The sequence below is a fragment of the Chrysochloris asiatica genome, unplaced genomic scaffold, assembly GCF_000296735.1.
Source record: "Chrysochloris asiatica unplaced genomic scaffold, ChrAsi1.0 scaffold00049, whole genome shotgun sequence".
In the NCBI taxonomy this organism is placed as follows: domain Eukaryota; kingdom Metazoa; phylum Chordata; class Mammalia; order Afrosoricida; family Chrysochloridae; genus Chrysochloris; species Chrysochloris asiatica.
The window spans coordinates 10,185,600-10,198,461 of NW_006408567.1; the positions used below are offsets into that span (position 1 = coordinate 10,185,600).

General features: G+C 45.3%; 1 protein-coding gene and 1 pseudogene across 1 annotated transcript; one reads left to right on the top strand and one right to left on the bottom strand.

Moving 5' to 3' along the window:
* Positions 1–364: 364 nt before the first annotated feature.
* LOC102827883 lies at positions 365–566 on the bottom strand (annotated as a pseudogene).
* A 3,573-nt stretch (positions 567–4,139) lies between these two features.
* OLIG1 (oligodendrocyte transcription factor 1) lies at positions 4,140–4,937 on the top strand. Its single transcript, XM_006862540.1, has one exon. The coding sequence runs from the start codon at positions 4,140–4,142 to the stop codon at positions 4,935–4,937; it is 798 nt and encodes a 265-aa protein (XP_006862602.1).
* Positions 4,938–12,862: the final 7,925 nt, after the last annotated feature.

Genomic DNA, 12,862 nt, shown 5'->3' on the forward strand with positions numbered 1-12,862 from the left:
TTAACAAACTCTAGACCCTGTCTATACAGATTTGATCTAGTTAATCATACCACATACAGTTTTAACAATCACATAGAAAAACTTACTCTTCACTGACTGAATAAGTAAGGTCCACTACTGTAGCATAACAATCAAATTTTATTGCTCTATTCATGTGGCACTTTTTGCAAGGCACTGTGGTATGGACTAGAAAATTTGGAATGATTCATGAAGAAACCTTGGAATGACACATGAAGGATGATATGAAAAGTCATTCTGAGGCAGGATGTTTTACTTAATCGTTTTAAACCAGGGTATCAAACATCAGGAATGAGTTTAAGTTATAATTCACAAGAGAATGGAAACAGCTTAAGGTTCAATCACTTCATATGCCCATTCTGATACTTTGAATAATCTGGAAAATTGCAGAGCCACAAACAAAAAAAATGAAGAAAGCCAGGGTTCTACAGACGCCTTTTCTAAGGGGTATTTCTCGAGGTCTTGGCTACGTTGCGGCACTGGGTGATACACTTGCTGTGTATCTTGTTGGCCATACAGTTCTGCTGCTTGGCGACCATCTTTGCGGCACCACCACCTACCCCAGCCACCCCTCAGACTGACTTGCACATCTCCACTGGGGTGGTTTGATGACAATTGGTATAAGGGAGTCACAGAGAGATAAAGAGGTTTTTCCTAAGCCACACCACCCAGACGTTCATTCTAGTTTCAACAGTGAAACTTGCTTCTGTTTCTGAGATTCTTTCCAGAGTCCCCCATGGGGGCAGGGCCCCTTCTCTACCCCAGAACTCTTGCCACACTCAACTTTTCTCTCTTCCTTGCAGCCATTCACCCTTAAGGCCAACTTAGTTGCACCCTAAGACACCTCAAGGCATTTCTCTCAAGAGACCCTCTTCCCCAAGAAGGAGATGTATGAGGTCAAGATTGGGAGGACCCTCATAGACACATGACTGTAGGAGAGGCTGCTTTGAGGGAAAAGCTGCTCTGATTCCTGGGAACCCCTGCCTGTGATGGAGTATGTGGAGGGCACTGATTAGGCAACTCTGTCTGAAACTTTAGGTTCTGCCTCCTTGTTTACTTCCTCTTCCCACTAGCAGCGTCTTGTCAGAATGTGGGCTGAGGGAGGTGATTGGGCTTGCCACATCAGCCACAGGGCAGGTGGCTTTGAGAGTGATGTTGGACACTGCAGGAGAGGACTATACAGGGCTCATGGATGTGGGAGCTCAGTGAACTCATTCTTTAGGGACAAAATAAAATCCCTCAATAAAATCCCTAGGCTGGCCCCTTCATCCTTTCACACAGTTCCCAGTCTTTCATGTCATTAGCCTCCACTGCCTCTAGGAAGCCAGGTCCAATGGGAGAGACTTCAGGAAGCCAGCCCACTGGTAATCCAGTTCCGCTGTTATTGGTAGAAAGCTCTTCCCTACCCCCCGTTCTTTTTGATGGCAATATATACAACTACACATACATCCTACACATACATCCATTCACAATTTCTACAATTCAGTGACATTGGCAATATCACATTGGATCATGATTGTTTCATTGCCATTAATTTGGACTCTCTGCCCCTTAGTGTTCTCATTTGGACTTTAGATGAACTGTTTCCATTTGAATCATATAGATGCATCTTTACAACAGCACAATGCTCAAGGCAAACTTTCTTTGGTGGTTAAGTTATTGTTTAGTTTAATGATGGCTTCACGGGCTAGATTTGGTTCAAGGTCTGAAGATTATTTCCAGGCTGTAGGTTTTAAGGGTTCCCCCAGTCTCAATGGTTCCAGTAAGTTTGATTTTCATATGAATTTGAAGTTCTTCTCCATTGTTTCCTTCCTTTTGATTGTTGTTATTGTTAAGTGCCGTTGTGTTGGTTCAGACCCTGTATAGGGTTTCTGAGGAGTGGCTGGTGGGCCTAAATCGCAGACTTTGCATTTAGCAGTTCAATGTTTACCCTACAGTATCGCACCAGGATTCATATATTGAGTTCTTGCATAACCCATTGTGTAATGGCATTCAGGCACTATCTATTTCTTCTAGATGTGTAGAGGCAGCTGGAGCTGCATTTCATTTCCTTCTCTGATTCCTAGTACTGCAGAAAGTTTCTTTATGGCCCCCAACAATCCATTTTCCTTCTAGGAACCATATACACACCTCAGAATGAACAATAGGGATGAAAAAGGTCTTTTAAAATGTTCTGAAAAGCACAGTGCTTTAGCAGAAGATGAAATGATTAGTGGTGTGTCAAGTTTAACTGATTGAAATTTCCAAGGTCATGTTCTAGGTCCCTCCCCTTGATGCCCAGTGTGGTCTACTAGGGACTCAGCCCCTTCCTTCTGAGACCTCCATCTCTTTCCAGAAGTGAGTCCCGTTCCTCCCCTATGTCGGGTCAGACCTCCCTAAAAGCTACCAACTTCCCTCCTTCTATGAGACCTAGAGGAAATGGTGACTCTTAGAGTACTGTTTGGAGTTTGTGCCATTCAAAGATTGAGCCTATGAGCTAAAAGAGATTTCAGAACTGTGAGGGATGCAGAAATGGACAGGTAGTTCCAGTCCTCAGGACAAGCACAGCCGAATGCAGAGACATATTGACATAATACAATCTAGGACTGCAAAGTCGGTTTTAACCACAAAGTTAGTGGTTCAAGCTCACCAGCTGCTCTTTGGAAACCCTATACAGGGTTACTATGGGTTGGAACCTACTGGATGGCACTTAACAACAACAACAAAGACAAGAAGAAATGCTCTAATGGTTTGACAAATGTGATGGAAAAAGAAGGAACACACAAAATCACCAAGATTTTGGAAAGAAAGCAAAGTTGGAGTTGAGATGTGAGCAGACTATTTTAAATGGAACTGGCGGTTGGAAGGGGAGACCAGTTGGAGCCTTTGGGGCAAATATTGGTGGCAGAAACTGAGAACAAAGTGACCCTGAAATCAGCAAGCATAGCCAGTGACCTCCTAAATTTCACGTGAACAGACCTCTCGGCAGGGACTTTCTTCTTACACCAGAGGACTAAGGACCAAGGAAGCTGGTATCCTTTCTGTTATACTCTAGATTTGTGCTGTCCAATAGAATGTTCTGCCAACAATGGATTTTGTTTAATAGCAATCTCTGTCCAATATGGTAAACACCAACCACATGCGTACTGAACATTTGACTTGAAATGAAGCTATTGTGTCTGGGGAAGCACATTTTTTACTTAATTTCATTTTAATAAATAGCCACATGTGGGTCAGGGCTGCCATGTTGGACAGAGGAACTCTGAAGGGTTAGATACCAAAAGGGGCCCTTCCCTTCGGCGTTGTGCCACGTAATGATGACAAGCTGCACTAGTATGCCTTGGTGTCAGCGGTAGAGGAATTCCAGAGCCAAGTCAAGTCATGCTATTTTATATTCGAAGAAAATAAAGATCCAGCCCCACCTCAGCGCATTCAAGTGTGTGTGTGTGTGTGTGTGTGTGTGTGTGTGTGTGTGTAGTCAAATAATAAAAAGTCTAATAGAATGAACACAATACACGTTACTTTTTGGGGGGAGGAGAAAAACCTGATCCAAGTAGCGGCTTAGTTTTGAAAGACCTCTTAATCAGAAGGCTGAGAAGGGGAAAGGGCAGTGGCAAGAAGTAACGCTACTACTGTCGTTGAGGCCAAAAACCGTTCTCAGAATCTGACAGAGACCATGTTTTAATAATAATAATAATAATAATAATAATATTAATAATAATAATAATAATAACTACTATTTAAGGAGAGGTTGGGCAGCTGGAGGGAGGCGCACAAGTTTTAGCCTCATCAATGCAGCCTACCCTCCAGAAACACCGGTGTAGCACCCTAAAAGAAGCACACCAAAACCCTAGCGCAGGCGTCCTCTATAACCTCCTAAGTGGCGCCAGCAACACCTCCACACAGTTCTACGGTGCGGCGGCCAATGAGGGTGCGCTTGCGCCTAATCTCGTGTTTCGATTGGTTGCGCTCCGCCGCCCGATGCCCCGCAGGTTCCCATGCTTAGTTTAAAGGGGTCGGACGCGGGCTGCTGCCCAGCCGTCAGCATCGCGAGCGCAGCTCCGCGGGGAGGGGCGGCCTGTTAATAGACCCACCCTGGGGCGTTCCCGAAGGGCGCTCTCGGCCACCCCCACCGCCCCCAGATGTACTATGTGGTTTCCCAAGCGCGCGTGAACGCCGCCCCAACGACCATGCTACGGCCACAGCGGCCTGGAGACGTGCAGCTCGGGGCCTCCCTGTACGAGTTGGTGGGTTACCGGCAGCCGCCCTCCTCTTCCTCCACGTCCTCCTCCTCCACGCCGGGTCCCCTTCTTCCCAAGGCGGCGCGCGAGAAACTGGAGGCGTCGGCCGAGTCGCGGGCCACCGGGACGGGACCGAGCGCGCACGCGGGCGCCCGGGCAGACGCCAAGGAAGAGCAGCAACAGCAGCTGCGGCGCAAGATCAACAGCCGCGAGCGGAAGCGCATGCAGGACTTGAACCTGGCCATGGACGCTCTGCGCGAGGTCATCCTGCCCTACTCGGCGGCACACTGCCAGGGCGCGCCGGGCCGCAAACTCTCCAAGATCGCCACGCTGCTACTCGCCCGCAACTACATCTTACTGCTGGGCAGCTCGCTGCAGGAGCTGCGCCGCGCACTGGGCGAGAGCGCTGGGCCCGCTGCGCCTCGCCTGCTGCTGGCAGGCCTGCCGCTGCTCGCCGCCGCGCCCGGCTCCGTGCTGCTGGCACCAGGCGCCGTAGGGCCCCCGGATGCACTACGCCCCGCCAAGTACCTATCGCTGGCACTCGATGAGCCGCCATGTAGCCAGTTCGCACTAGCGGGCGGCGGCGCAGGCGGCGGCCCAGGCGGTCCGGGTCTCTGCACCTGCGCTATCTGCAAGTTCCCGCACCTGGTCCCTGCTGGACTGGGCCTGGCCGCCGTGCAGGCGCAATTCTCCAAGTGAGGGAGGCCGGAGTTCCGGCCTTAGGGCGCGCCCCGGCCGGATCTCAGGCACCCAGCTTCTGTGCGCCCCTACGACCCGGGAGAGCGGGGCCGAGAGGGGCGGGCGTTGCGAACCTTCTCACTCAGAGGAAGAGACAATCTAGCACCTCTTTCCCCGCCACCACTCCCGGAAAATTAAAGCGACCGGAACAGATGTTTCAGGGTTCAGAGTCGATTCCAGCTGCTTTGGTCTGGAAGAGTGTGCATCCCTCTCCTCACTCCGCGCATCCTTCTGAATCCTTGGAGTTGTGCGTTCGCGGGGTGGTGTGACTTTTAGGGCACAGTGCGGAGCGGAAGGGGGTGGGAGCGCTTGCCTCGCTCTACCTAGAGCAGGAACCCAATCCACAGCACAACCTTAGCGAAGGCTCAATGCATCTGCTCTCTGGGGCGACACCCGCCGACCAGGGATGAACGGTTGCCCTCGGAGGGTTTATTTTGCCTTATTCTGGGTCACAGGCAGCACACACTTTTGTTTTAACCAGTCAAGCCCTATTAAAGGAGGCTGTCGGACTTTAAGATGCTGAAGAAAGCCCAGTTAGTAGGTGCAGACCAGCAGGAGCGTCGCAGATGAACAGCCACTCGGTGGCCGGACTACTGGCACCGCAGTGGCGCGCTGATTACTCCAGGGCTGTGAGTGACTTGGATTGGAAAATCGGTCCTTTTCTACCCTGGCTGTTAGCGTGCTATTTTTGAGAATCGCATCACCAAGTATTTTGTTGGAAGATTATTCGCTATTGAATCCTGGGATTTTAGGAAGTCAGATTAGAACTCGAGATTTTGCTCCTAACCAACATTTAAGCTTGTTTAAAAACCAACAGCCCTTTCACGCACACAGCGTTCCCAGTTTAAAATAGGTAACACTGCATTTCGCAGTTGTGGGTGGGCTTGTCAGAAAGCAAGATCGCTAATTAACGTTCTATCCTCAGACAGCTTGGCTGCTGGGCCGCACTTTTGACACGGTCACGGGGGCTTCAGGGTCTTGAGTCAACACGCCTAGCCTATCTTCTCATGACTTTGTCTTTGAAAAAAACTACCTAAACCACAGGTCTTGATTTGTAAATGTTAACAAATTTTACACACGACTATGTTATGATCTTTCATCAGTTTGCTTTGACATTTTTTGTGTGTGTCTAAGGTTTTTGTTGTTGGTAGTAGCCGAATTTAATTAGCATTTAATTTCATCTCTAACTTTGTTTCATTGCTGTACAGAACCAACAAAATAAATCTTCTAAAGGCCCTTGCACTTTTTGTGTAATTTTTTGATTTTTTTAAATCTGTGTAGATTCTGAATTTTGGGATGAAGTTTAGCATTTGATTTGGGTTCAAAACTTAAAATATTATCGTTTCATTTGTAAACGAATTCTATGAACAGGAAACTGTCCTGTTCAAGTTCAGGCATGGGTTGGAAATGTAACTGTAGGTGGGTGAGTGATGGGGGAGGTAGGGGGCACTGATGGAGTGGAAAGATGCAATTCCAGGAATTACTTCCTAACCAATCTCTTTCAACTGTAACATCATCCTCTGCAAAATGGGTTCTATGACACATTTATCATAAAGTCATTTTGCATCCCAACCTCATTGCTTTATTTTTGTGGACAAAGGCTTAAACAATATCATATAGCTGAGAGCTTTACACCTTCCCCCCTCCTTTGTTTGTATAAGGTTGGAGTTGCTGCCTGGACAGTTAGGACCATGGCCATCATTTAATGCCATTAAGATGCGAAGAAAGCTCTCCTGTTAAGTTGATGATCTTAAGAAGAATTTGGAATGCTGACTTACACATATGCAATATTTAATGCCTACATTCAGGAAACATTGTATCATCATCATTCACTAGATCCCACCATTGTTTCAAGGTAGAGGTGGAGTAGAAGAGAGGTAATATCATCTTTAGCCTGTGGAAAATTAAAGAAAACTCACATGAGATGACTGATTCAGTTTCATCCACATTGTTTTATCTGAGATATGTAGGGAAAAATCAGCATTCACTTTGGTAATATGTTCAGTAGGGCAGGGTGAGGAAGATGCTGGATAGAGTTCACAAATTGCTCTGGACTCCTAATCTAAAGATTAGTGGTTCAGTCCACCTAACAGCATTGTGAAAGAATGACCTGGACATCTGCTACAATAAAGATGGTTGTTCCTTGCCAGTGAGTCAGTTCTGACTCATGGTGACCCCACGTGACCATTATAGCCAAGAAAACTCAGTGGAACAGTTTTATTCTGTAACACATGGAGTTGCCATGAGTGAGGATTAACTCAAAAGCATCAGGTTGACTATCATTTCTAAGTGTCTATTTTCTCAATGGGGTGTCAAGAGAGGGCATGCAAGAAAATAACTACATACCAACCTCTTCCAGAGACAAAGTTCTCCTTCCTAGACTACTGCTACCAGAAAAGTCACAGGCTTTTGTAAATATGTAGATTTATCTTGTGGGTTTCTGTTTATTCAATGCCTCTTTGCTTCCCTTGTATCTTGACAAGGGACAGAAAGAAAAGTGAAAACTTAACAACTAAATCAAAACCAAAGCCAATCCTCCCTGAAAAAAAAACAAAAAAATTCTAGAAGACTAAAAACAGTTTCTCTCACAGCCCCAAAACTATCACCTACAGGGTAAATCAAAAAGCATTTCTGTAAAACCATAGGAACTTTCTTAAACAAAAATATCAAAATGTGAAACTATTGCTTCCTCCATATGTCTATACACTTTTGAAAGAGGTATTTCTGTTTCTCTAACCTTTTCTCAAAGATTCACTCTTCAATTTCACCAGAACAAAGCAACCATTTGGCATCTTCCAGGAACTCAAATCGTGTTCCTTTTAAATCTTATTTCAGTTTTGAGAACAAAAAAAATCTGAAGAGGGCAAAAGCAGAACTGTAGGGTAGATGGGGTAAGATTTCCCAACAAAATTAGCATAGGGCAGTCCTTGCTACCATCAAAGAATGAGCAGGTTTAGTGTTGTTATGCTAAAAAATTCCTTGACACAACTTTCCTGATCTTTCTCTCACCAATTCAGATTCCTTTTTCTTAAAACTTCTTCATAATAAGCACCCATGATAATTCTGTGTCGTTAGAAAAAAATCTATCAAGAGTACGCCTTTGATATCTCCCCAAAATAGTGGTACTAGCCTTCTGAGCTGACCTCTCTCTGCCTTGAATTTAACTGGCTCAGAAGATCTCCTTGGAAGCCACTTTTGATTGGACCACGTGGCACTGTAGGATAACTTCTGATCTGTTAACCAAAAGGATAGCAGTTCAAACCCACCAGCTGCTCTTTGGAGATCCCATACAAGGTCACTATAAGTTGGAGCCTACTTAATGGCACTTAACAACAACAAGATGAAAACAAGTGTATTACTGAAAACTTGTCTGCAGCCATCCTCTAATCACAGAGATATGTTTAAACATGTTTTATTTGGAATAAACTCATGCATATATGAACTGCAATCCTAGTAGCAATATTTCTTTTTATTTATCCTCATAGATGCTACTATAATTCCAATTCTAGAAAGAGCAGAAACCCACAGACAGGCAGGGAATGGGTAGTGGTTGTAAACTGGAGGCCTCGTGGAAAGAAACACTATATGTGATTTTTTATTAAACTGGGGGAAAAAATATCACACGCCATCACAGATTCCAGAACTGCTAAAGATTTGGACTGAATTTAGTAAGGAAATGCAAGACTGATCTAGACATCCTCAAACTCTTTCTGCTTCCATGTGACATCTTGCTGTCCATTGTGCCAAGCAAGTTAAACAGACATTCTCCTTATAAGGAGTGTTGTTGCTGTTGTTAAGTGCCATTGAGTGGGTTTGGATGTATAGTGACCTTGTAAAGGGTTTCCAAGGAGCAGCTGGTGAGTTGAAACCACCAACCTTGTGGCTTAAACAGGACTTGCAGTCTAGTGCTTTTACCCAGAGCACCGCATCAGGACTCCAGTGTAAGGAATCTACACCTTAAAATAGCATCTGTAAACATTCAGGAGTCCTACAGGATAAAAGAGACAATATACAATTATATATGGTCTCAAAAGTGCCAAGTTGAACCTCTCAACATATGGCTATTTCAGAACAGTATTTTGTAGGTACAAGGTTTAGACATGTATGTGGTATACCTCAGAGTTGTTGTAAGGCTGAGTGTGATATTTCTCTGTAGTACCGGGTCATGCCTGCACCAAATCAAGCCCCCTCACTTGTATTGTGCTAGTCTTTGAACAGGTTTAAGCTGGTCTTTGAATGGGTTGAGGGTATTAAGCAGGCTATCTGAGAAAGGGTACACCACCACTCAGAAGCAAGATGAAAAGGAACGTGTGCCTCACTGCCAAAGAAGGTCCCTGCACCCAACCAACAACTAATATGCAGTCCCTGTGATTAGAGTGAACAGAACCTAAGGGAAAAACACAGAAGGCCCTGAGAAATAATGTTGTTATATGTATTAGAGGCCAGGTGAGCAATCAGTAAACAGAGAGCCGATTAAATGCACTATGGGATTTACCTCGCCTGAAGTGCTCGTCTATTTTCAGGTCTTCTCCTCTAAGGGAAACTGATTACACCAGGTATGAAAATATTACCTTGTGAAATATAAAGCTTAGAAGGCAAGTGTTGCCATCAAAGAAGAGTCTCCACCGCAAACTTGAAAAAGATTTTGATTTGCCAAAGTTCAGACTATGAGCAGCAACATTTATGTTACCCTCTAGTTTGGGGGTTTTCATCTTTGCTGATGCCCAAGAATGTATGGGATGCTGGGCATAAGCTGGCAGTCAATACCCAGAACTTCAGCTTACCAGTTAGACTTCCTAGAGCATCCTGTTCAATTGAGGAAAGCCAGCCACAACAGGAAGCCAGTTCAAAGGGCTTTTTTGCCCCCCACAACACAAAGATACTTTATGAATTTGTCAAGAATAGGATGATGATTAGAACCAAACCAGACCAGCTGCCATCAAGTCAATTCCTACTCATGGCAACCCAGGAAAAACAGTGCTCCGTAGGGTTTTTGATGGTGTAATCGTTCAGAAGCAGATCTCCGGGCCTTTCTTTCAAGATGCCTTTGGGTAGATTCAACAACTAACTTCCCAGTCAGAAGCTGAGTTTAGGAAGTAGCTGTTAAACCAAAGCTGTTGGTCATTATGCCACATACAATGCATCTACTGGTAAGTGAATCTACAGGTGCCTTTGAACTCACTCACCATCCCTCCCTCTTCCACACACTCAATACACAATCAACAGAAAGATTTCAGCAACCACTGGAGTATGTTCTAAAGGCGCAGAGTGAAAAATGCCACATTCTTCTAAAACATAAACTCACTTTTATCAAACAGGTTTTTGTTGTTGTTGTTAGGTGCCATTGAGTTGGTACTGACTCATAGCAACCTTATGCACAGCAGAACAAAACACTGCCTGATCCTGGGCCAACCTCACTATCATTGCCACCACTCTTGAGCCCATTGATGCTGCCATTTTGCCAATTCATCTCACTGAGGAAGTTCCTATTTTTCTCTGACCCTCCACCCTACCAAACATGTTATCCTTCTCCAGCAACTGGTCCCTCCTAACAATATGTCTGAAGTATGAGAGACAAAGTTTGGCCATCTTGACCTCCAAGGAACACTCTGGCTGCACTTCTTTCAACATGGGATCTGTTGGTTCTTTTGGCAACCCATGGTACTTTCAATATTCTCCTCCAACACCATAAATCAAATGCATTAATTCTTCTACGGTCTTCCTTATTTACTGTCCAGCTTTCACATGCATATGAGGTTATTGAAAATACCATGGCTTGGGTCAGGTGCACCTTAGTCCTGAAGCTGACATCTTTGCTCTTCAACACTTTAAAAGTGTCTTGTGCGGCAGATTTGCCGAATGCAATACCTCGTTTGAATTCTTGACTGCTGCTTCCATGAGTGTTGATAGTTAATTCACTTTTATCAAACAGGTTTTTCTTGTAGTCATTTGAAATATTGCTTCCAAGCACAATCCAGTTTATCCCACCAAATATAACATGTGTAAAAGAGTAACAAAATATCCCTCAAGACCTACATATGTACTCGAAGTAGTACCTTAGTTATGCAGACATTGCAAATTAATGCTTAAAGCAGTCCTCATTCTGCTTTAACTATGCCTCAAGTAAAAGCAAAGTTGGTTTGACCTGCAAGGTTAGCAGTTCAAGCTGCTCTTCATAAACCCTATACAGGGTCACTAGGGGTCAGAATCGACTTGATGGCACTTAACAACAACAACAAAGTTAAAATCTAAAATGCCTGATGAAAAATTTAAGTCCAGTTCTTTCTGCACAGGCAGGTTTGACTAGCTCCATCAGAAAATATGTATCCTTCTCTCCTGCTGGTGTTAAGTCAGGCCCTGAGCTCTAACAAAAGCAACAAAACAAACAAAAGCCAGCTGCCATCAAGTGAATTCTGATGTGTGTCAGTAGAGCTGTGCTCCTCTGGGCTTTCAGTGGCTAATTTGGGGGGAAATAAATTGCCAGGTCTTTCTTCCTAGGCACCTCTGGCTGGACTTGAACCATTGTAAGTAACCTTACAATTAGCAGCTAATCATGTCAACCATTTGTAGCTCCTTAAACACTGCATGCTACATGGTGCTTAAAGGGGGGTGTGGTGAGTGAATTCCTGGATTGAAAGCAAAGAAATTGCATTTCTCTTTTTTATTCACTCTTCCAAAAATGGCCACAGAGAGCAGAGCCTGGAACACGGCACCCAAGATGAAACTCTGAGTCCTCACAATGTCAGCAGGGCAAGGGACCTTCAATGTCACCTGTCCACGCTCCTCCCTACACAGATAAAGCCCCTGAGACCCAGAAAGATTGAGGACAGTCAGACAGACATATTCAAGGCTGCCCACCTCGTGGGAGGCAGCAATGCTGGGGAGCAGTACCTGCTTTGGGGAGATACCTCCTTGTTTTATCCTGGTGGGATTGACATTTCCTGAATATGGGAATTTCCATAGGAGTTTCCCCCCTCTGAGCCTCCCCATATCTCCAGGGTATGGCCTTTCGCAGTCTCCCTCAACCTTCTGTGAGCCCCTTCATGTGGCATCCAGGATCCACAGCCTTGGGGCCAATCCCCTGCTGGCTGACCTGGCTGCACTCACCTGAACTTTCTCCCACAGCCTCACCCCCTTTCCCCAAGGGAGGCCCAAATTGGTGACAGGGTGCGGCAACATCAAGGCAAACCCTGAGAGAGAGCTTCTCTGATGGCTGCATGTGTGTCCTTAGAGTTTCAGAAACCAACTTTCAGACAGCAAGGGCGTAGACAGCTGACAAACAAGGGCGGGAAGCCAAGAGAAGAAGCAGTGAGTGTCTTGGGGAACAAAGGTAAGGGACTTTCCTTTCTGTTGCTACATTGTAGTGTTTTCACATAGAAACTAAGTCTTCTCAGGGTCTTAATGTTCTCAGCATCTTGGGCATCTTTTTGCCCAGTATTCTTTTTTTCATGGATCTGAGCGATTCCTCCACAGCCTGCTTTCCAGCCCCCAACAGAGGCCCTGCAACTGGAGCACAGCATCAGGTAGGCAGTGGGGCCAGGGGGAAAAGCATTCATCCTTGGTCCCAGCACTGAAGGGCTACCATATCCCAGAAGCTTCTAAGAGATGCGGTTAACTCCTTAGAGAATGCCAAAGTAGTACAGCCAGGAGGCTGCCAAATAACCAGATCAGATCAGAACACTCATCTGCCAAGATTAAAAACAGAAATAAAGAAAAAGAACAATCAACTCAACTGGAGTGAGGCAGGGGGAAAAGAGTACTACCAGTAATAAAATAATACTACTAGTCATAAAAATAATAATGGCATTAATAAGAGCTAACACTGTGCTTGCCAAACAGTGTTCTAAGCATTTTACATGCATTATTTCGGTGGCCTTGTGGGTTAC

What these genes read in the sequence shown, in the direction of transcription:
- OLIG1 (XM_006862540.1), top strand. Translation starts at nt 4,140, where the DNA reads ATGTACTATGTGGTTTCCCAAGCGCGCGTGAACGCCGCCCCAACGACC.